The 22,286-nt window shown below is 54.5% G+C and overlaps 9 protein-coding genes across 9 annotated transcripts; 4 read left to right on the top strand and 5 right to left on the bottom strand.

Annotated features, from left to right (window-relative positions):
- Positions 1 to 124: 124 nt before the first annotated feature.
- Positions 125 to 762, top strand: N7474_007588 (TOM complex receptor protein TOM20; the record flags this gene model as incomplete). The annotated part of the gene is made up of 3 exons (XM_057198998.1): positions 125 to 182; positions 249 to 494; positions 560 to 762. 3 exons carry the CDS (start codon positions 125 to 127, stop codon positions 760 to 762), a joined length of 507 nt encoding a protein of 168 aa, XP_057049699.1.
- Positions 763 to 1,579: 817 nt separating this feature from the next.
- gel2 (1,3-beta-glucanosyltransferase gel2) lies at positions 1,580 to 3,167 on the top strand (the record flags this gene model as incomplete). Its single annotated transcript, XM_057198997.1, has 4 exons — positions 1,580 to 1,588; positions 1,639 to 1,769; positions 1,825 to 1,930; positions 1,995 to 3,167. 4 exons carry the CDS (start codon positions 1,580 to 1,582, stop codon positions 3,165 to 3,167), a joined length of 1,419 nt encoding a protein of 472 aa, XP_057049698.1.
- Positions 3,168 to 3,731: 564 nt separating this feature from the next.
- On the bottom strand, positions 3,732 to 7,188 carry N7474_007586 (F-box and WD domain protein; the record flags this gene model as incomplete). The annotated part of the gene is made up of 2 exons (XM_057198996.1): positions 3,732 to 6,781; positions 6,840 to 7,188. 2 exons carry the CDS (start codon positions 7,186 to 7,188, stop codon positions 3,732 to 3,734), a joined length of 3,399 nt encoding a protein of 1,132 aa, XP_057049697.1.
- Positions 7,189 to 7,524: 336 nt separating this feature from the next.
- Positions 7,525 to 9,861, top strand: N7474_007585 (MRX complex nuclease subunit; the record flags this gene model as incomplete). Its single annotated transcript, XM_057198995.1, has 1 exon — positions 7,525 to 9,861. One exon carries the CDS (start codon positions 7,525 to 7,527, stop codon positions 9,859 to 9,861), a length of 2,337 nt encoding a protein of 778 aa, XP_057049696.1.
- A 431-nt stretch (positions 9,862 to 10,292) lies between these two features.
- N7474_007584 (uncharacterized protein) lies at positions 10,293 to 12,480 on the bottom strand (the record flags this gene model as incomplete). Its single annotated transcript, XM_057198994.1, has 2 exons — positions 10,293 to 11,923; positions 11,973 to 12,480. 2 exons carry the CDS (start codon positions 12,478 to 12,480, stop codon positions 10,293 to 10,295), a joined length of 2,139 nt encoding a protein of 712 aa, XP_057049695.1.
- Positions 12,481 to 13,749: 1,269 nt separating this feature from the next.
- N7474_007583 (uncharacterized protein) lies at positions 13,750 to 14,049 on the bottom strand (the record flags this gene model as incomplete). Its single annotated transcript, XM_057198993.1, has 1 exon — positions 13,750 to 14,049. One exon carries the CDS (start codon positions 14,047 to 14,049, stop codon positions 13,750 to 13,752), a length of 300 nt encoding a protein of 99 aa, XP_057049694.1.
- A 302-nt stretch (positions 14,050 to 14,351) lies between these two features.
- Positions 14,352 to 15,842, top strand: N7474_007582 (Aldehyde dehydrogenase; the record flags this gene model as incomplete). The annotated part of the gene is made up of 1 exon (XM_057198992.1): positions 14,352 to 15,842. The coding sequence occupies one exon, from the start codon at positions 14,352 to 14,354 to the stop codon at positions 15,840 to 15,842; it is 1,491 nt and encodes a 496-aa protein (XP_057049693.1).
- A 427-nt stretch (positions 15,843 to 16,269) lies between these two features.
- Positions 16,270 to 17,774, bottom strand: N7474_007581 (FAD-dependent oxidoreductase; the record flags this gene model as incomplete). The annotated part of the gene is made up of 4 exons (XM_057198991.1): positions 16,270 to 16,402; positions 16,458 to 16,536; positions 16,586 to 17,309; positions 17,358 to 17,774. The coding sequence occupies 4 exons, from the start codon at positions 17,772 to 17,774 to the stop codon at positions 16,270 to 16,272; spliced, it is 1,353 nt and encodes a 450-aa protein (XP_057049692.1).
- Positions 17,775 to 18,185: 411 nt separating this feature from the next.
- On the bottom strand, positions 18,186 to 20,433 carry N7474_007580 (Zn(II)2Cys6 transcription factor; the record flags this gene model as incomplete). Its single annotated transcript, XM_057198990.1, has 5 exons — positions 18,186 to 18,666; positions 18,715 to 19,305; positions 19,356 to 19,741; positions 19,792 to 19,997; positions 20,049 to 20,433. The coding sequence occupies 5 exons, from the start codon at positions 20,431 to 20,433 to the stop codon at positions 18,186 to 18,188; spliced, it is 2,049 nt and encodes a 682-aa protein (XP_057049691.1).
- Positions 20,434 to 22,286: the final 1,853 nt, after the last annotated feature.

Raw genomic sequence — 22,286 nt, 5'->3', positions numbered from 1 at the left:
CAATGATTATCATTCGTTCCATCTCCCATTTCTCTTCCATCCCATTGATTCACAACCCCCCATTGTGTTCGGGTGCCTTGTCGATTTCCATTCTTTTGCTGCCGCTTATACTCTTCCCTTCGCCATGAGAACCTCTGTTTTGGTGGCTGCTTCAGCCGGCACGGTCATCACCGGCCTGCTCGGTAAGTGTCCATCACACGTGTTGACCGGTGCAACCTAGCTAATGATTTCCTACCTATTCGTAACAGCCTATGCAGTGTACTTTGACCACAAGCGCCAGACAGACCCAGAATTCCGCAAGTCCCTGAAGCGCAACAACCGCCGCATGGCTCGCGCAGCCAAGGAGGAGGCCGAGGCCCACGGTGCCCAGCAGCGGGAAGCGATCAAGCAAGCTGTGCAGAAGGCCAAGGAGGAGGGCTTCCCTACAGATCTGGAAGAGAAGGAGGCCTACTTCATGGGCCAAGTGGCCCAGGGCGAGTCGCTGTGTGCTGAGGGTATGTTTTTTCTCCCCACTTAGTCCCCGGATCTCCCATATTGACATGACTTGTTGCGCCATTAGGCTCCGACCAAATCCAGGCTGCTCTCGCGTTCTACCGGGCCCTGAAGGTGTACCCGCAGCCCAAGGACCTGATCTCGATCTACGACAAGACCGTCCCGAAGGAGGTCCTGGAGATCCTGGCCGAGATGGTTGCCATGGATTCTAGCCTCAACCTGGGCTCATTCACCGGCGAGAGTGGCAGTGATAGCCACGGCGTCGAGTAAAGTACTTGTGCCGCTTCCCTCGCTCGCCTTCCTTTTTACCCGACACTATCCGCCATCTACCCGTTCACCCTCCCGCTCTCCACTACCTGTATACCGCTCACACTGCCCCCTGTCTCCTCCTGTATTTTGTATATGTATGTGTTCATTGGGGTTTAAGCCTTGGCAGAGGGTGCCGAGGCCTTGGGCTTCTCTCGGCGCCATGATTCTGTTGCGTCGACATTTCTGATTTCTTTCCCCCACCTCTATTTTCTGCATTGTACCGTCTTGGGCTGGGTTGGACTAGGTCTGTGGATGGAAGGACTCGGACCCGGACAGGCAATCTTCAGTGTAGTACTGTACTATTTTAGAAGTCTTGAATGGATTAGACTTTGGGCATGGCTCCGTCTGTGGCGCCATCGATCGCGTCAATAGGCTGCTCCGTTGGTAGTACATGCAGGGTACTTCGCTCCCCGTAGTGGACACTAGTCATTTCCAAGTATCCACCAAGTCACCCGCCAGACCCCTAACTGTGCCCCACAACTCGCCGATCTCAATCCTTCCGTGTTTCGCTCTTTCTCCTATTTCTTCTGCCCGTTTCATCTCTTCGTGTCTTTGTCTTCTCTCTCTCACTCCTTCCCTTTTTCCCATCCTTTCTTGTCCATTCTTTCTTTCTTTCTTTTTCGGTGTATATACATTCACCAGACACTCGTTCTTTCCTCCCCACACACACTCTCTCTGTCACTCTTTTCAGACCTTGTTCGACGGTCACTCTTGTCTCTCACTTGGACACCCATTTGATATATACCACCATTTGGCCTGAATAATTCAGCCCATCACAATGATTCCCGTATGCCTCATTCCATCGACTCTTCTGACCCTGGCTCACCCACTCTCTAGTCCTACGGTCGTCTCGCTACGGCCATCTGTGCTCTCGCCAGCACTGCAGCCGCTGTCATCCCGCTTGAAGTGAAGGGCAAAGACTTTGTCAACTCCCAGACCAATGAGCGCTTCCAAATTATCGGCGTTGAGTAAGATCCTCTGTTGACCTCTCAGCCCAAGACAGATGACTGACTAGCCGAACAGCTATCAGCCTGGTGGATCATCCGGTTTCAACCCCGGCGCTAACGAGGACCCTCTGACCGACCCCAAGGCGTGTCTGCGTGATGCGGCCCTCATGCAGGCGCTGGGCGTAAGTCGAATCACTTTCTCCCGCCGTGCGTTCTCGATAAGCTGATGCAACGATTCCCCCATAGATCAACACCATCCGTGTCTACAACCTGGCAGCCAATGGCAGCCACGATGAGTGCGTGTCTACCTTCAACGCCGCCGGTATCTACATGATTCTTGATGTCAACACCCCTCAGGAGGCCCTGGACAACACTGCGCCCTGGACCACCTACACCAACGAGTACTACCGTCAGGTGTTCGGTATCGTGAATGCCTTCATGAACTTTGACAACGTGATTGGTTTCTTCGCCGGAAACGAGGTCATCAACCAGGACGCTACTTACTCTGCCCCGCTGTACGTTCGTGCCGTCATTCGTGACATGAAGCAGTACATTGCCGCCCAGTCCAAGCGCGACATTCCAGTCGGATACTCCGCTGCGGATGTGCGTAATATTCTGGTGGACACTGCCCACTACTTCGAGTGTGCGCTTGACAACTCGACCGACTCCAATGCTGACATGTTCGGCCTGAACTCGTACTCCTGGTGCGGTGACGCCAACATGAAGACCAGCACCTACGACCAGCTGGTGACGGACTTCAAGTCGGCCACTATCCCTGTCTTCTTCTCCGAGTATGGCTGCAACAAGGTTCTGCCCCGTACTTTCACCGAGGTGCAGGCTATCTACGGCGAGGACATGACCCAGGACTTCTCAGGCGGTCTGGTATACCAGTGGACCGAGGATGCCAACAACTACGGCCTGGTCAACATCAAGTCTGCCGACTCTGTCGAGACGCTCGTTGACTATTACAACCTGCAGAAGCAGTTCGACCAGCTTGACATCGCCCGTCTTACCTCCACCAACGTGACTCAGGACAGCATCCAGCCCGAGAAGTGCGACCCCAGCATCATCAAGGGCAACTTCTACAACTCGTGGGACCTGCCCACTCCTCCCTCCGAGGTTCCGGGCTGGATCAAGAACGGTCTCCCCGATGCTGCCCAGCACCAGGGCAAGATCGACAACTCTAACCTGAAGAACCAGACCATCCCCCAGACCGTGACCAAGTACAACGGCCAGAAGGTCTCTGTCCAGTACACCATGCTAGCCGATGATGCGACCAACAACCCCTCTGGTCCCAAGACGACCACCACGTCGTCCGGCGCGTCCTCCACGACCACCAACGCCGCCCCCAAGGACGGCCCCTCGATGGTCATCGGTGGCATTGGTGGTCTCTTCATGCTGGCCGCTTCGCTCTTCTAAATGCTTTGCTGTTTTTAATTTGAGTTCGTGCTCTACAGGAAGCAACTGGTTGGCGTCGGACCTGTTCTTGAGTCTACCAGGACAATTATGGATATATCCTTCCTGCCTAGTGTTATTATTTTCGCTGTTACTTGTCTTTTGTCCAAATTTCATGCACATGCTTCGTTTTCACCGGTGATTCGGTTAATGGATATTTTTCGGTTGTGTTGTCGATGTTGGCAATTTGCTGTAGTGTAAATAACTTTTTCTGCTGGCTGTCTAAAGTTCAAGAAACGCCCGGATATACTCTTTCGTACACATTGTTTTAGTTCTGGAATGGGCGCCATGAGCACCTCGGTATGCATGGGCCTGCGTTTGAAGTATTGGTTCCCTTGGGCATCCACCCTTCCCAGTGCGCCGGACTACCTAAAGTACTTCCTTGACAGATCGGTGCTCGCAATAGACAATGATATAGCTCTAGATGTGTAACAAAAATTAACCCGAATAGCAAAGAACAACATCTCAAAGATGATAGATATAACAACTCAAAAAACCTCCCTCCGGAAATAATCTAACCGAAAGCCTCTACATCATCCGGGCTTTGCCCTTGCCCTTCCCAGACGAAAATGATGACGGTCCAGGCGATAACGCAGGGAACTCCTCGTGCTCCTGTCTAGACGCGTCATCGCGACTTTCATTCTCCGCCAAGCTTAGCTGAATGGCGAATTCCAAGTCGTCCATCTCTTGTTGCTGGCTGCTCTCCGCGGCAGCCGTACCAAGGGATGCCGAGCGCGGTGGCTCCACGCCCTTGGCGTACTTGATGGGGATTGGGGACGTATGTTCAATCGGCGCAGCGCCAGATCTCTCATCTAATAAACTCAGCCGAATAGCTTCGGCGATCTCGTCGTCGTCGTCGTCAGCAGGATCTTGATATGGCGACGAAGAGGACGAGAGTTCGCCTGGGGCGCCCGAACTAGGACCGACGGTATCGCTCAGCTCGGCGCTGGTGACGGAGCTCACGGACGCCGCTTGATCGCCGCGATTGGGCGCATTGCCTGTATAGGTTTCTTCGCTCAGAAGCCGAGCGTACGCCAACAGCTGTTCCTCATCAACATCGGGGCCCAGGAGATCAACTCCAAAGCGTGCACTTAGGTGTGCCCGTTCTTTCTCATCTGCGACTCTTTGGCGCTCCATTTCTACACGTTCGTCCTCAATGTAGTCACGAATAGCGCCGCGGCCACTATTGGTGAAACGCTGGCCGTCAGCAGAGCCGTTGCTGCCGCGCATTGAACGGCGGAATCGACGCTTGCCGCTCTTGTACTGATCGGCCGCAGATGAGCTGTATGACCAGTAGCGAAGGTGGGTCCCAAGGGACACCATCCCACGCAGCACGGTTGGATCAGGATCCAGGCAGATGGCTCCAGTGGCATAGTAATTATTGCCCACGCCAAGCACCGAAGCTTCTGCTTGAACTAGGCGGCGGCGCGCCCGTGACGAGAAGCGAGAGTTGATAGTTCGAATGGGTGTCGTAGACGAGGCTAATGGATCCCAGGCCTGTACAAGGCCATCATTGCCGCCATGCACAAGGTACAACGACGTCAATGCCACACTGGAAACTTGGGGTGACTCGGTTTGAATCGTCCGTAGCGGGAAGATGGAGTTGATAACATCCGCAGTCTGCGCCGGAGGGATTCGAATATCCCAGACGAACACCATTCCTGAAGTAGTGCCGACGGCCATGTACCGTGCCCGCTGCCCAGGAACCTCTAGGCTTGACCGCGGCTGCTCCATATGCGGCATTGGGGACGACGTTGCGGAAGAGAACGAGCTACCAGACATGGCCAGGAGCGGATCTTCCTCCGCTGTAAGCACAGCAAAAGTGGAATCATCCAATGCGGTGGTGGTAATTTCCACGGACTTGCGGTCGCCAAAGACAAGATCCGAGATGCGCCATTCAGTGTTGTTGGAAGAGACAGGCTCATTTTGTCGACTTGAGGATCGAGATGGCGGGAGGCTGCTGTTCGTAGCCGGACTAGTAGTGTTCCCTGGGCCACCAAAAAGGGACGTCGACGCCTTCTCGTTCGCAGAGAGAGCGTAACGTTCCAAAGTGGTTGACGAGGACAGATCAGACTTGGCGGCGGTTCGAACAAATCGCCGGATCGACGCCTTGTCATCTTCACCCGTACCACGAGCGATGATGAGGACAGATTCACCGGCTCCGCGACCATCGTCACCCGCAAAATCAACTTGGAGATCGCGCTGCATATTCCACCCTTCGCAAACTTTGCGGAAGTGCTTGGGCTTGAACGCAAGAAACTTTTCAATCTCTTTCGTCTCAGCGGCGATCTGATTCTCGTCGAGACCCATCCAGTCAGAGGACGACCGCGGGCTATAGCTGCCATCCACAGGTTCCCGGTTGAACGGATCCGGACGAGCAACTCGGCGAGCCATTTCCACCAATTCCCAGCGTACAGTTCTACCGGTCTTCCACGCCAGCTCATCAAGCTGTTCAGCATTCAGCTTCGCGTTTCCAATAGTTGCTACTTCTGGCTGCTGCGGGATCTCGGTGAGATAAAAAACCTCGCCCAGAGCGTTGAGCGCAACGGCCCAGATTCGCCGGCTTGCATGACGTTTCGAGGTATAGTGATCGTCCACCGCAATGCCGATGATGGGGACACCCGGGCTGAGCACCCACCTCGCAGTCACCTGACCACGCTCATACCGTTGTTCGTACGTCGGATGGGGGCCTAACGCATAGGCAGTGAGCACACCTGATGAGGAGCCAGAAAGCATGCCAATCAAGCCTCCCGTCATCTTCAGTACATGTGATGACTTGGTAATCCATACAGCACACACGGCATCTGTGATCCTGTTCAAAGCCGGAATACCCAGCGACGGATGGGAACCCAGATCTGAGCTTCCTAGAAAGCGACCACGTTGCTCCGTAGACAAGATAAAATAGCTGCGGCCTTGTGGACAACCCTCTCCGTAAACCATACCGAAGGGTTGGCTGACGTCCATCGAGTTCGGCATACCAATCAAGTTGCCTGGCCCGAGGCCATAGGGCGCCTCTCCTGGGAACAGATCCGCAAAGTGCCGGAACATCTGATGATCAGACAGCCCCCAAGTACCAACTTTGACGGTGGATGGATCGCTAGCAGACGCGATGCCTTGCTCCGAAGCGCCATGGATGAAGAGTGGCTCTTTCTCCGAGGACTTGCCAAATGTGCTATGGAGATGGCTCACTGGGAACAGTAATTGTGAAGTGTATGTTGCCACTGCGCTTCCGTTGCGAGAATTGGCCGATCGGACCGTGCCATGTTTCTTCGAGGGTTGGAACTGGGAAGGTTTGCCCCGCGACAGCGATCGCATCAGACGAGTTCGTAAAATGTACTCGCTCCGCCAGGACGCCAGCGCAGTCAGTCTTGCAAAGAACCGCCGATCAGAGACCAAATCCGCCTGATCGGTAGCAGCGCTACGACCATTGTCTGCGGAATAGGGTCCCGGGAAGAAGCGGGAGAAGGCAATCCTCCAAGCATGAGGAGTGGTGACCAGCACATGAAACCGACTAGACACCAACGTAATGGCCGACAAGGATTGGGGAGGCAGATGGGAAAGGATATGAGTGAGGACCTCTGGATATAACGGTTATTTCAGGCACCGGGTCTGACGGGTTAATTCCGCACGACATACCATTTGGAAACGCCTCCAGGTTCACTTGGGACGGGGCCTGCACGGTCACGACTCGGAATCCAAAATCTTCATCTGGACTCGACGATACTCCACCATCGTGCTGATTCACGCGGCGAGCGGGGGCTGACTGGGCTGAGACACCTTGTACGACCCGGTTCAGGGGCGAGTGTTTCTCGCTTTGGTCTGGCCGTCCCAGGCGGACTGCAGGGTCTCCAGTTGGCTCGCGATCGCGAGAACCGGAGACTGGATGGTCATCGAGGTCATGTCCATGCTGGGTGGGTGGGCGGTCGGTTGGGAATGAGTCAACGGAAGAGGTATGTTGAGATACGGCAGTCGGCTTTGGTTGCATAAAATGACTTGATGGGGGGGCAATAGGCGAGGGCGACTGAGCCAGCAGAAATACCTGGGTCAGTCGAGATAAAAAGTTGAGAAGAGTGGGAGAGCGAAAGAGCTGCGGGTTGTGAGGTGGTGGTGAAGCGGAAGAAAAGCGAGACAGAGACGCAACAGCGGCAAGGCGCAGCGGCCATCCCGCAGTTTGGGACCACGCGTGATGGTGCACGTGACCACGCGACAAAGGATCCACGGCCGGGAACTAACAGGACTGATAAGACTACACCGAGGAGACTGTCCTCGCCAACATGCCCGCCAATGGTAAGCACATACCGGTGCCAGGCTACCCAAGTACATGACTGATGGGCCACCTCCAGACGCGGAGACCATCCGCATTCTGATCTCCACCGATAACCATGTCGGGTACAATGAGAGAGATCCCATTCGGGGTGACGACAGCTGGAAGAGCTTCCACGAGGTGATGTGCCTCGCCAAGGAACAAGATGTCGACATGGTGCTGCTGGCGGGCGACCTCTTTCATGAGAATAAGCCGTCGCGCAAATCCATGTACCAGGTCATGCGCTCGATTCGAATGAACTGTTTTGGGGACAAGCCTTGCGAGCTGGAGATGCTCAGCGATGCCAGTGAGACCTTCCAGGGCGCATTCAACCATGTCAACTACGAGGATCTGGACATGAACGTGGCCATCCCCATATTTTCCATCCACGGAAACCATGACGATCCCTCGGGAGAGGGACATCTGGCAGCACTCGACCTGCTGCAGGTGTCCGGCCTGCTCAACTACTACGGTCGGACGCCGGAGTCAGATAACATTCAGATCAAACCGGTCTTGCTGCAGAAGGGCCGCACCAAGCTCGCCCTCTATGGCATGAGCAATGTGCGTGACGAGCGCCTGTTTCGTACCTTCCGGGATGGCAAGGTCAAGTTCTTTCAACCGTCCGTGCAAAAGAGCGACTGGTTCAATCTGATGTCGGTGCACCAGAATCACCATGCCTACACAGAAAAGGGGTATCTTCCCGAAAATTTTCTACCCGACTTCCTCGATCTCGTCATTTGGGGCCATGAGCATGAATGCTTGATCAACCCTCGACTCAATCCAGAAACAAAATTCCACGTCATGCAGCCGGGATCATCGGTTGCCACGTCTCTGGTCCCGGGCGAGGCTGTGCCAAAACAGGTTGCAATCCTGAGTATTACAGGCCGGGAGTTTAGGTCGGAGCCCATTCGATTAAAATCCGTGCGGCCATTTGTGATGCGAGAGATCGTGCTATCCGAAGAGAAAGGGGCCCAAAAGCTTGCGCGCAAGGAGAACAACCGTACCGAAGTGACACGGTTCCTCATGTCGATTGTTGAGGAATTAATCGAAGAAGCAAAAGCAGAGTGGCGGGAGATAAATGGTGATCAGGAGGACGACGCAGATGACGAGACCCGCGAGATTCCTCTTCCCCTCGTGCGGCTTCGTGTTGAGATCTCAACCCCTGAGGGTGGGAGCTACGATTGTGAAAACCCGCAACGGTTCTCAAATCGATTTGTGGGTAAAGTTGCCAACGTCAATGACGTGGTCCAGTTCTACCGAAAGAAGAAGAATGCAACTTCCCGAAAGGGTGACAACACCGTCGATGAGGCGACTGTCTCGCACCTGTCGGCTCTAGACACCGTCAAGGTGGAGCAGCTGGTGCGCGAATTCCTCTCGGCGCAGTCGCTGAGTATCCTCCCCCAAAACTCATTCGGAGATGCCGTGGCGCAGTTTATAGACAAGGATGATAAACATGCAATGGAAATGTTTGTCAACGATTCCCTTGAGAGCCAGGTGAAACACTTGATGGCCCTGGATCGGGATGGTGACGAGATGGATGACGAGGAGAGAGCGCAGAGCTCCTTGGTCAACGCTATGGAGAAGTATCGCACCCAGATGGAAGAACTTTTCACCAAGGGAGTTAAAAAACGGACCCGCAGCAAGAAACGCTTCAAACCCAAACCTGATGGCTGGGACACCGAGTTTGATGGCGTGTGGGAGGACCAACCCGGTGCGCTCATCCACTCAGACAACGAAGGTGGCGATCCTGCAGAGGAAGAAGCCGGTGAAGATGGAACCGCACCAGCCCGGAGTCGAACCACAACAACCACTACTCGTGGTCGCGGCAGAGGCCGTGGAGGTCGGGGTGCCGCTGCTGGCAGCCGAGGTGCAGCCAAAGCCGCACCTGCGTCTACCACTCGAGGCCGCAAGAAACAAGTAGTCTCCGAATCCGAATCGGCTGCAGATGATGATGTGATCATGATTGATGACGACGATGATAACGAGGTTAATGCCGTATCTGAAGAGGACGATTCCCAAGCATTGTTTGTCAAGCAACCGCGCGCTGCCACCAGGGGATCACGCAAAGCGGCGCCCGCCAGCACAACCACCACGCAGCGCCGCGGCGGACGAGTGGCAGCCTCGCCCGCACCATCGTCAGCGACCGTAGGAGGGACGGCCACTCGCCGAGGCGCTGCTCGATCCGCCAAGCCAGCCCAGACGACGCTCGATTTCTCCGGCTCGCAGGCCAGTGCACCTCGTTCAACGCGCACCAATCGTGCAACACGGGGGTCCAATGTCATCAGCGACATTGAGGACGATGACGACGACGATGCCTTTGAGCCGATGGCCAGTTCCAGCTCCAGACGGCGGTGATGCCTTTCGTTGGGCATTTGTATTGCTCGACGATGCACCTCGGCGTACTATTAGGGTTATTACATGAGAAATGAATCTAATAAGTAGCACATTGCTAAACAATAACAATGGTAATATGAGTAAAAAAAAAAGATAATATGCAACTATATAGACTGGAGAGCGGGTGGGTGCTAGGCAAGGCTTTCCCATCTATTTTCGGAAGTAACTGGCGGCAAGAGGTACTGAAACGGAAGATGAAAGCCAATCTAAAGAGACTTGCCACACAGTATTTGGTCTATATAACTTGATACCATTATAGTAGGGCCGAATCCAAACTTCTGACAACCGCCGAGAACATGCAAGCAAAGAATTTACAAGATGCAGAAATAAAAACGCTGTACACCTAATTTGTCCGGGAAACGGTGGAAAAGAGAACTCAAATCAGAGCTGGCCTAAGACGACGATGCAACACAGCGGCCGTGGCCCCATACGGCGCGCGCGGCAGCAGCCCACGAGGTGGCCGGGCGAGCGAAGTTCTCGTGGGTATAGAAAAGACGGCAGTCGGCCGCTTCATAGATGAACTGCAGCGGCATGTGCGGCTGGCCGGGACGGTAGCCGTTCAGGTAGTTGACGCCAGCGATGTAGGACAAAGGAGGAATATTAGCCGGGGACAGCTCCTTTAGACGCATGCGCTGCGTCTCGGTGAGAATGGGGTGGCCAGCCTTGGCTGCCGACTCGGCTAGGCGATTAGCCTTGTTGTATAGTCCCACAATGATGCCGGAGTCAAGGTTTTCGTTGCCCTTGACGCCGCCAATGGCCTGCATAGGTTCGTTCTGCGGGCGACCGCCGAAGACCACCGTCTTGACGCCGGCGAGGTTCTTCATCAACTCGCTGAAGGTCGTGCAGGACGATGAGCAGTCCCCATCTGTCATGATGAGGATATCTTCCGGGGCGAAAAGAGTATGACTTGGTCGGAGCGGGACACCGTTGTATCCGTTAATAGGGGTCAGGGTGGCGGACTCGAACGTCTCGTTGAAGACCCCGTGCATGGTAGACATGTTAGAGCCAAGCTCGAAGACAGGGCCGAAGATCTGCTTCCAGGAAGAAAAGCCATGTTTTTGGTTTGGGGTGACATATCCCGAAGGCATCCACTGCTCGAAGGAATCCCAAGACCAGATGTTAGAGTTGTTCTGGACGATGGAGCCAAAGGCCTGCCCGATATAGTTCATCGCCTCATGGGCGCGGAAACGAGTCGCTGAGTATGCCGGCTTGTCGGGGAAGAACATCTTGAACATGTCCAGTGCCGCGGCGATCTCGCCGCCGGGGTTGTTCGACATATCAATGATGATCTTCTGCTTGCCGGCAGCCTTGGCCTCCTTGAGGAATTGAGGGATAGTCATCGCATATGTTCCGTACATTTCGAAAGTAGGGAGCTGAAGGACAGCCACTGTCCGCAAATCCTTTTCGGGTAGGTAATACCCATAGATGTGGTCCAGATCATCACCAACGACGGGCTTCGGATACACCTTTGGGTAGGGTTGAACCGGAGCAACCGAGGCCGAGCTTGTTGGGGTAACAGAGCTAGTCCATGAGCGCGATGGGGTGGCAGTCGCAGTCGCCGAAGGAGTCGATATGAAAGTGGAAGATGGATATGGAATTGAAGTCGAGGAAGGATACGACATCCAAGTGGCGGATGACGCAGAAGCAGTGGCCCAATTCGCTTCTCTGATCAGTGGCTCGATGCAGAGCTGCTGGTACATAGATTGACCGGTGGTAAAGTTGAACTCAGGGAGATAGCCCATCCCGGCCGTGGTGTGGGCGTAGCGAACTGTGCCGTTGGCAAAGCGCAGCTCGAACATACCGGCACCTGGCCAGGAGCCAGGGTTCATCCAGCTACCGGCGTTGGTATCAGAGCCCATCAACCGAGCATTCGAGTTGAAGACATAATTGTAGCGAGCGTCGGGGTCTTGGAACCCACCAATTCTGAGGGCAAATTTCCCAAAGAACTCTTCGGCCTGCTCCCCATTCACCGAGACTAGGTTCGAGACGCGCTCTGGATGAGTTGACAGAAGTGCGGAATCATCTGGCTACATTAGCTGGTACGATCCGACCTAGTTTCGCTGGAAACTCACTCATCGCGTAGATTTTTGGAAGCTCCAGGCCATCAGACGACACCGAGACAAGCGGAAAATCAATCGAGAACTCAAATATTGAGGTACTGCACGGGCTCACATATAGATGTCCATCTTGTGCAGACGCGAGCAGCTCGGTGACCAGTGTATCAAATTCGTACTGGCTGGTGAAGACTTCACGCGCTGCCATCTCCAGTAATTGATCCATGCCACCGAAAATATCGGTTGCTGGAGACAGGTAGCTAGTAGGAGGGTTCTTGAGTACATCAATCGTACTTTGCCATTGCAGGTATTTCCGAAGATCCTCGAGGAAGGCCACCGACCGTTGGGGTTGGAACGGGATCGAGACGAGGCATTGCTGGGCCACATCTCCGGGATATGTTGTCAGATTCGACTGATACATCCTGGTGATTTGCTGGCATGGTTCATTCGACCACCCGCCACTGGGGCGAGCGAAGGCAGCCAAGCCGTTGCTCAAGGCGAGGAAAAGAGCAGATTTAAACAACATGGTGATCCGAATACACTCCGAGGAAAGATTGCAAATCAAGACTCTTGAAGTGGCAAGCCCAGTGCCCTTTTATTGTCTATAGGCCAACGAGGCTGAGGGGAGCGACATTGCAAGCCATCTGGGTTTCTACGTCTTAGGACTTGGAACCGACTGGGGGCTTTCCCCACGACCCCCATATCACCCATGGCATTGCACTTGAGAACTTCTTTTCTTAGACAGTAACCCCACATAACACAGGGGAGGATGAAGATCTTCGACTCAATGCGGTGGTTGATGTCAGGGTCCTTCCAGCGTAGTGGAGCCACTCAGGTTCACAGCCCACGAGGCTGTTCCTTCTAGCAACGCCGTTATTGGGGTGACGCCAACACGGACCCCACAGAACACGCTCCCCAGGAGGTGCTAGGCGAAATGTGCCTCGATCAGAGACAATATTAGGAACAATCATGGAAATAAGTTGCTGTTGTCTCCACACGAGGCTCCAACCGACCCACGGACGATATTGGAGGCTCTCTGACATGACTAGCTACGGGTGTTGCCTAATGCCCAGGCTGAATTTTCCACGTCATGGACGGGATGTTTTTTTGCTTTCCTTAACCGAATAACCCAGCTCGGGTGACGGATGGTAGAGTAGTGGTGCACAGATGCGATCGCCTGGCTGACTGTAACGACACATGGGTTGACCTCGAGATCTGCGGATAATGAAAACAGGGGGTTCCCCGAGTAAGGACTGGGAGGCGAAAGGGGTTTTACAAAAGATAAGGATGAATTGAATTGAATCATATCACAGGAGACGAGAATGAAGGTATCGCGGCCGCCGTCGATGAACTATAGATGGTCACCTGACCAGGCGGACAGAGCCCCGAAGAGCCTCGTGCCAGCTAATAATAGTTCTACAGACCATCGCCAGCAAGGTACCAACATGGGTCCTAGGAAGAACGTGGCTGAGTAGTCTTGGATGTGTTGATATGGGTCAACTATGTGCTGAGCTTTCTGATTGCGGGCAACAACGGTCGCGGTGAGCCGGCCTGGGGGTGAGTACCGTCCTTCTTGCACCCACTCATAATAAGTCCGAGCCAGGCTGATCTCGATCAGAATAACGATGAGGTAATACGAGGAGAGATCTTTTCTGATTCCGCGAGTGGGCGCCAGCATGAGTTTAGTGCCTGACGGCATTCAGGCATTATTCAGGCAGGCCGGGCAAGGCACCAATACAAGGCACCCAGGCACCCAGGCACCCAGGCAAGTTTCGGCCTCAGGCAGCAATGTCGATCAGGTGATCGTCTTCCCCTCACCATGAACGAATGCCGTGGCCAAGCGTAACACGAACAACCGGTGCACGGCCAGCGTCGCAGAGTTAGAGTCTGGAACCAGCACAGGACTAACGCATCTGGTCGGGCCAACCAGGCCAACCGTTCGCCCGCGGACCCGCGGGCCAGCGGTCGCATCATGATGACCCGTATCTGGCCCACCCCTCCGTCCCTCCCCTTGGCCCGAGGCCCAAACGGATTGCTTGATGCAGCAGGGATTGCGCCGGCCGAGGATCCCAGAAGGTTTGATGTGGTGTGACATTCTCGTCCACCATGAGGATGGTTCTTCCGACCAGAACAAGTTTCGTGAAGAGCATCGAAGAGCATGGAAGAAGCATACCGAAGGCAAGACCCACCGTCCAGGGCCCCGCCCAAGGAACTCGCGCGAGAAAGGAGGAAACAGAAGGGAACAAGACCGCGAGAGAGAGACGAAGCCAAGTGGCGTTGGTTGACCCCGCATGGCCCATTTGTCATTACCAAACATAAAAACAGAGCACTACTCGCCCGTCTTCTGCTGCCTCTCCTGTTTCTTCTCCCTCCATACTATAATTCACATCCTACATCATGTCGCTCTCCGCTACCATCGAGACCCCTGCGGGCAAATACGAGCAGCCTCTGGGCCTGTTCATCAACAACGAGTTTATCAAAGGTGTCGAGGGCAAGACCTTCGAGACCATCAACCCCTCCAACGAAAAGGTCATCACCGCCGTCCACGAGGCCACCGAGAAGGATGTCGACGTCGCCGTCAAGGCCGCGCGCGCTGCCTTCGAGGGTGTCTGGCACACCGTGACCCCCTCCGAGCGGGGCCGCAAGCTCATCAAGCTGGCCGACCTGTTCGAGCAGCACATGGACACCCTGGCCTCCATCGAGTCCCTGGATAACGGCAAGTCCCTGACCATGGCCAAGGTCGATGTCACCAATGCCGCGGCCTGCCTGCGCTACTACGGCGGCTGGGCCGACAAGATTCACGGCCAGACCATCGACACCAACTCCGAGACTCTGTCCTACACCCGCCACGAGCCCATTGGTGTCTGCGGTCAGATCATCCCCTGGAACTTCCCCATCCTCATGTGGTCCTGGAAGATTGGCCCCGCCGTCGCCGCCGGTAACACCGTCGTCATGAAGACCGCCGAGCAGACCCCTCTGTCGGCGCTGTACGCCTGCAAGCTCATCGTGGAGGCCGGCTTCCCTCCCGGTGTCATCAACATGCTCTCCGGCTTTGGCCGCACCGCCGGTGCCGCCATCTCCAACCACATGGATATCGACAAGATCGCCTTCACGGGCTCGACCATGGTGGGCCGCTCCATCATGCAGGCCGCCGCCAAGAGCAACCTGAAGAAGGTCACCCTGGAGCTGGGTGGCAAGTCGCCCAACATCGTCTTTGATGATGCGGACATCGACAACGCCATCTCGTGGGCCAACTTCGGTATTTTCTTCAACCACGGCCAATGCTGCTGTGCCGGCTCCCGCCTGCTGGTTCAGGAGGGCATCTACGACAAGTTCGTGGCCCGCTTCAAGGAGCGTGCGGCCGCCAACAAGCTTGGCGACCCCTTCGCAGCCGACACCTTCCAGGGCCCGCAGGTGTCGCAGCTCCAGTTTGATCGCATCATGGAGTACATCAACCACGGCAAGAACGAGGGTGCCACGGTCGCCCTGGGTGGAGACCGTCACGGCAAGGAGGGCTACTTCATTCAGCCCACCGTCTTCACCGATGTCACCCACGACATGAAGATCGCCCAGGAGGAGATCTTTGGTCCCGTGATTACGGTCCAGAAGTTCAAGGACGAGGCCGATGCTATCAAGATTGGCAACAGCACCAGCTACGGTCTGGCCGCCGCCGTGCACACCAAGAATGTCAACACCGCCATCCGTGTGTCCAACGCCCTCAAGGCCGGTACCGTCTGGATCAACAGCTACAACCTGATCTCGTACCAGGCTCCGTTCGGTGGCTTCAAGACATCTGGACTCGGCCGCGAGCTTGGCTCCTACGCTCTGGAGAACTACACCCAGGTCAAGACGGTGCACTACCGCCTGGGAGACGCGCTCTTCGGTTAAATTGTGACGATGGATAAAAATAATATACTCTCTATTGACGTCCAGTGTTTGTGTGTACATAGTCTCAAATTGCACATTTTTTGTGTCTGTATTCGTCTGTAGTAATTTTGTACTGTCCTTCTGTACCGGTGTACACGCTCTAGTTCCAAACTTGGGCGAGTATTCGGTCCTCATTGTCGCGATAGTTCGGTGCCCACTGCTCATTGTCACCCCCTGCCCCTCCCCCACCGGGCGACGGGATAATTGCTCCCGCGCTCGGGTTATCGCCACCCGAGGACTCGGTATAACACGATTCCAGCTTGACAAAAATAAGTAAATGATATTTGATGATTGGCGATCAACGTGGAGTTAGAAAAAAGCAATGGCTAATTAATTTCAGAACACTATGCTGTACATTCTCCCAGCCGGCGTCCACGCCTGTGGTCGCTTATGCGGACGCGCCGATAATGATCCCATTCGGCAACTCCAATCCAATGGGCAGGCCGCAAATATATTTGTCCGTGTATGGACTGCCTAGCTTGGCAGCGAGCTTTTCTTCGACATCCTTGTACATGTCATATCTAAGTAGGCAGGATTAGCAACGGCGGAGTTGATTGAGCGAGGGGGCCAGCATACGCGTTCATCTCTTCGATTGTCAGCACTTTCTTCGTGTCTTCCACCTTGTAGGTAGGGATATCTTTGTTGAACGAGAAGCCTACAGGATACTGTTTAGTTTCGTTCTGTCTTTCAATGGACTGACTCACCAATGCGCTCGTTGATATTATACGCCGCCTTCGCAGCGGCGGCTTGCACTTTCGTGACCCGCGGGAGTCGCACGTCTTGATACGCAGCCAGCATCTGGGGAATATCCCCGGTGAAGTACCGCGGGCTAAAGAGGATGCCCAACGCCGCAGCATCTTCAATGGCCATACAAGCACCCTGGCTTTGATGCGGCATCATCGGGTGTCCAGCATCGCCGAGCAGACAGACATTATTGCGCTGGATATATGGATATGGATCATGCACCCACAGACGCCATGGCTGGATCTCCTTGCCGATTGCCAGATGTCCAAAAACCTGCCGGTCCAGTTGGGGATAGGGCCGGAGCAGCTCCTCGACGGGCCGCGACTCGGCGCCCCATGTCTGGTTCGTATAGTCGCCCTGCTCGCGCGGAAAGAAGCAGTAGTACGACAGCAGCTTTCCGCCATTGCAGGGGGATAGCACGATCTTGTCCCATTTGCCTTCTTGTCCGCCCCAGTACTCCAGCGCGCTGTCCTGCGAGTAGTCCACCAGACCGGCCTTGACGGCTTCTTCGGTTGACACGTTGGCGTGCAGGCAGCTGGAGTCTGAGGGCCGCTTCTCTGGCTTAATTCCCAAAATGCGGCGCACGGTAGACCCGATGCCGTCTGCGCCGACGATAAGGTCGTGTTGCGCTGTCGATCCGTCTTCGAAGCTGATCTTGCCGGTCTGGAGATCGATATCCTTGCACTGCACCACATCAGTATTTGTATCGAACATTACAGATGTCCAGCTTACACGGTGGTTCACCCGCAAAGTTGCAGGAGTACCCGGTCCTTCCTCGCCCATCGCCGAATCCTTCAGCATGGCATGCATATACTGCCGATGGAACATGTTGTACACATATCCCCACCGCTTCTCATAATCATCCAGGTCGTACACGCTGACCGGCTCACCCGTCTTCCAATCCCGGTTGATGAGCTTCTTGAGCACGACGGGATCTCCTTTGGCCACATCAACCCCCCACTCGTGCAACCACCGAGTACCGTTCGCCGCGCAGGAAACCGATGCGCCCACCTCGCCCGCAAAATCGGACTTCTCGTAGATGGTGACCGCGTGGCCTGCACGGCGTAGGGCAATAGCAACGGACATTCCGCCGATGCCGCCACCGACCACGCCGACGTTGAGTCGTCTCCAGCCTGTTGTCATGGTCATTTTTTGTTTCGGATGTTTTGTGCTAATGGATTCTCTACTGATACTACAGCGGGAGTGCTGGCGTTTATAAATATAAATTGGCTCTGCGGCAATCCCCTCTTTCGTGTCGGTTCCGACCTCCCATTGTTTGTTTGTCGATGAACGCAGAGTGGAGGATTACGTCGAAGGTTATCCACGGGTGTCGGTTCGGAGGGGTGCGCGGGCCGAACCCCCTGCACGAGCCGCCAGATATGCTCCAGCGGAAGAAACCGTGATTTGTTCGACGGCTGGACTGGCTATGATAAGGGATTAGGGACATGAATCTTGTTTAATTGTATAAAGGCGAAATTATGGACAGTCATGAATATAGTATGCCTATTGCCAAGCCAAAATATGTACATCCGAGCGCATCTGCCACTTCAGCAAAACCAGTCAAAGCGTCACAGACGGCTCAGTAAGAAACGGAAAACTGTCCCACAGCGGTAACTCCATGCCCTCCCAATCTGGAAACGCATCCACTATCGGGGGCGTCAGCGTCGTGTTATCCTCCGAAGTAGTCCATGGATAAAGCGAACCGCCCTGAGCCAGTAGAAGAGGAGTACCGCTATTAGCTTGGCTATCAGCCTCACCGGACGCCCGCGGAGTAGTTGGATTTTCGCTCAGACTGAATATCCGATTGACATAGTGGCTTCGCCTTTGGCGGGCCTGGGCGGCCAGTCGCTGGCGCTGCTCTGTTACGGCTGCTTCTAGCAATGTTAGGATTTCGAGGTAGTGTGCTGCTTGGGCGGACTGCTGGGACAGCATGCGTAAGATGGCGAGGGCGCTGCTGAAGGCGCCGTCTATTTCGGTGTCGACTTCTCGGTGCGAAAACATTGAGAACCCCAGAACCAAGGCTGCGGCGAAGACGAAAGCCCTGCATCAAATATTAGCGTGAGTCAAACAGGCAGGGCGGATCCCCAACTTGAGAATGCGCATATTCCGTAGCAGTAGCCCCGATTGATGGACTTCCAAGCACGTCTGTAGCATATACACGGCCGAGTCGATGCATGCAGATGCCAATCGGGAGTGCGCCGGATCCTGCTCCAGCGGTTCACTGGGCACACCAGCCGATAAACTCTGATGCAGCCGGGCCAGCCGGATGCTCAGTGCAGATATGAGAAACGGACGAGTAACGAGGATGACGGCAAAGTGATACGAGCATGCCACATGCAGGTTGCCTATAACACGTTCCTGAGTAGAGCCATCGTCATCATTTTCGAGAGATGTAGTCCGCAGTGAGTCCGGTAGGCATGTACTCCAACGATTTAGTTTGGCGAGAAGCATATCGGCTGTCTCTATGGACGCCGCTTTCTCGCTGTACAAACGACCTATAATTTCATCCAATATCAAGGCTAGGCGATAAGATGAGATCAGTCGAGTCTCCGTCGGTGTAGGTGCTGTCGGAGGAGCTTCTCTGCGATTCTCTGGTAATAGAGACGATGTGGCCGATGGGCGGCCAAGTATTGAACTCACAAGGAGATCAAGAACACACAGGCTCATCCATACCCGGGACCTGTTCCTGGAAATCAGCCGTGTCTGCCTGTGTCATTTGGGAAACCATACCGTTCCTGCTGCTCGGTGCGGCTGACAGTCTCCGAGGGATCAGCGTGAAGCCCTAGAGCAACGGCAGCTCGTGCTGCCACACCCAAGTACATGAAAGCCGCGTTCCGGCGGCAAGCTCCAAGCATGTAAAATGACATGAGAAGAAACACCCGAACCAGATCCATGCTCGGGTCCTCCAGCATATTGGCAAACGTCCTAGACTGGCCACGGGCAAGAAAGAACCGTTCGGCCTGAAGACTACTTGGATCGTCAGGACATGACTGGGCTCCGATGGCAATCATCAAATCGCCAATAGCCGCTCTGGTCTTTTCTCTATCGGTTTTGGGCGGGTTTGCATCTGACAGAGTTGTATCGATATTGCATCCAAAATAAAGAAAGCCACTTATCTGAATTGCGGATTAGTACAAGACCCGAATTGAGAGCATCCAAGACCCACCGCTGCGTGATAGTTCTGGATAAACCACCGCTTCTCGTCCGCGTCGCAGCGTTCTTCGGCAAAGTTCAGCGTGTCATGTTGAGCTTCTGTTTCGAGCATGTCCTCACTCTTGACATTATGAGAGAACTGGGATGGTCCGATGTGTTGATTGACGGTTTCCCGCAGGAGCTGCAGAAAGGACAGAGAGGCCGCTTTGCCGACATAGACTACAAGTTGTCAGTCAATATGACCACCTTGTCACGGGGGGAACCTCCGACCTCGTTCGCCTTGCAAGTTCCGTAGCATGCGCGGATGAGTCTGGTGAGTGGCCTCCGGGGATCGGGAACCCGCCTCGAGGGCTTGGGGATCTGGATAAGGGAATCGGCTGGTGTCGTGAGAGCCGGTCGGGCTCTGGATGCCGACTGTGCCTGCTGCGTCGTCCCATGTCGGACCCGAGTCTACTACCGATCGCACGGGAGTCGGGCGGTTGCGCTGTCCTGTATCCGACACGGCCCTGAACGGAATGCAGGTACGGCCGCGTCCCTTGTGGAGGCAGTTGGAGCAAGGAAAAGTGCCGCTGCAGCGCTTCTTGGAGGCGCGACAGGCCGTACAGGCCGTGTTGGCCCTTAGTCGATTCGCAGGAAGGACTTTGGGGCGCGGCATGTTTGGTTTCTACCGCAAGGTAGTAATCATGTTGATAGAAAGAAGGACCTCCTCCACACTCCGGGAGTTAGACTCCGCAGTGCGATAAGAGATAAGAAAGGTGTTCGGGCCGAACACCCGGGGGAGGCATGACCAAATATCCATAGTAGTGAAGGGTAACGGTCGTCGTTAGTAGTGAATTAATTCAATCTGTACATAATGATCGGAGAACAGGGTCTATCGTGTGAGTCGTGTGATTGGAGAATCATCCAACCGGTATCATGCAAGTGTGGTCGTGGATATATATTTCCGGGAGTTTTTAATAGTGTAACATCGTTGCCCGTATCAGACGCAAAAGGGAAAAGTCCACCACGTCATAAAGGACTAACGTGGCGAAGTGTAGTCAGCGTTCAATCATTAATATAGATACGCTAGATCCCTGCAGCTGTGGAGCTTGGGAGGTGAAGTTCGCGGAGAACGACGCCGACACCAAAAAATAAGAGTTATGAAGTATAAATCATTCACGTGTACCAATTCCAGCCCAGTCGCCGGCTTGCCGGATCCATTTCCACTCCAGTATCACGCCGTGGGTCGCTTATGCAGCCACTAACGGAGCAGCGTTTCTAGTCTTGTCCTCAAGGGTGAATCAAACCACCGGCAGGTAACGGATATAGAGTGATTCAGTGGTGGCCCTGCATTCTGCATCCCTCAATTCTCCCATCACCTTCCGAATTCTTCTCCTCTACCGAACGTGGACAAGAAACGAAGCACCCAAATATCCAAGTCATGGCGCCATTGGACACAGAGTCCGTTGAAGGACTCGAGAACAAGCCGTTTGACTTTGTCATTGTCGGCGGAGGAACTGCGGGCCTGGTGGCGGCCAACAGACTTACGGAAGAACCTAATGTTAGCGTCATTGTCCTGGAAGCAGGGACCAACCGTCTCAATGATCCTCGAATCATGATACCGGATTAGCGATGGCAATGCTTGAGGATGCATACTTCGATTGGAACTTTCAATCAATTGCGCAGGTGCGTTGTCCAATTCATCAATTGCCAAAAGCACAAAATCACCATATCAATTAGGCTGATCACAGTCTCCGGAGGGTAGGAACAACTCAACGGTCGCAAACTCTCAGCAAGCACAGGCCGCACTCTCGGAGGCTCCTCGGCTATCAATTTTGGTATGGTTATCTACCCTTCCCATTCCGGATTGAATGCCTGGGAAGCGTTGGGAAACCACGGCTGGGGTTGGGATGGCCTCTCTCGTTATCTTCGCAAATTTCATACAGCCACCCCACCGTCGGATGTAAACCGTGAATTTTTCAAGGGGATGAAGTATGATCAGAAGGATCAAGGTAGCAACGGGCCTGCGTAGGTGTCGTTTGGAGACCAGTATATGCCGTATCACGCTGCGTGGATGGAGACATTCAAAACATTGGGATATCCATAGGTCGATGATCCTATCAACGGTGCTAGGACTGGACCTTTTGTGTCTCCGGCTGCAGTGGATTCAGCGACCCACACTAGAAGCCTTGCTGGAGCTGCTTATCTGGGGCCGGAAGCCTAGGCTCGAGCAAATCTACGGGTTGTGACAGGGGCTTTGGTGCAGAGCATTGCGCTGGAGAGACGAGATATCGGGGTCGTCGGCACTGGCGTTCAATTTCTGAAAGACTAGAAGACATTCACTATGACAGCCAACAAAGAGGTCATTCTTGCCGTAGGGGCAACGCAGACGCCTCAGATTCTAGAGCTGTCCGGTATTGGAGATGAAAAGATCCTTCAGTCCTACGGGATTGCCCCGGTTATCAATAATCCGAGCGTTAGGGAGAACTTGCAAGACCATGGCAATGTTGCTTTTGGATACGAGGTTGT

Source organism: Penicillium riverlandense (genome assembly GCF_028828495.1).
Source record: "Penicillium riverlandense strain IBT 135883 chromosome Unknown utg000007l_segment0_segment0, whole genome shotgun sequence".
Lineage (NCBI taxonomy): Eukaryota > Fungi > Ascomycota > Eurotiomycetes > Eurotiales > Aspergillaceae > Penicillium > Penicillium riverlandense.
The sequence above is the reverse complement of the archived record's forward strand: the minus strand, read 5'-3'. Positions and strand labels throughout refer to the sequence as shown.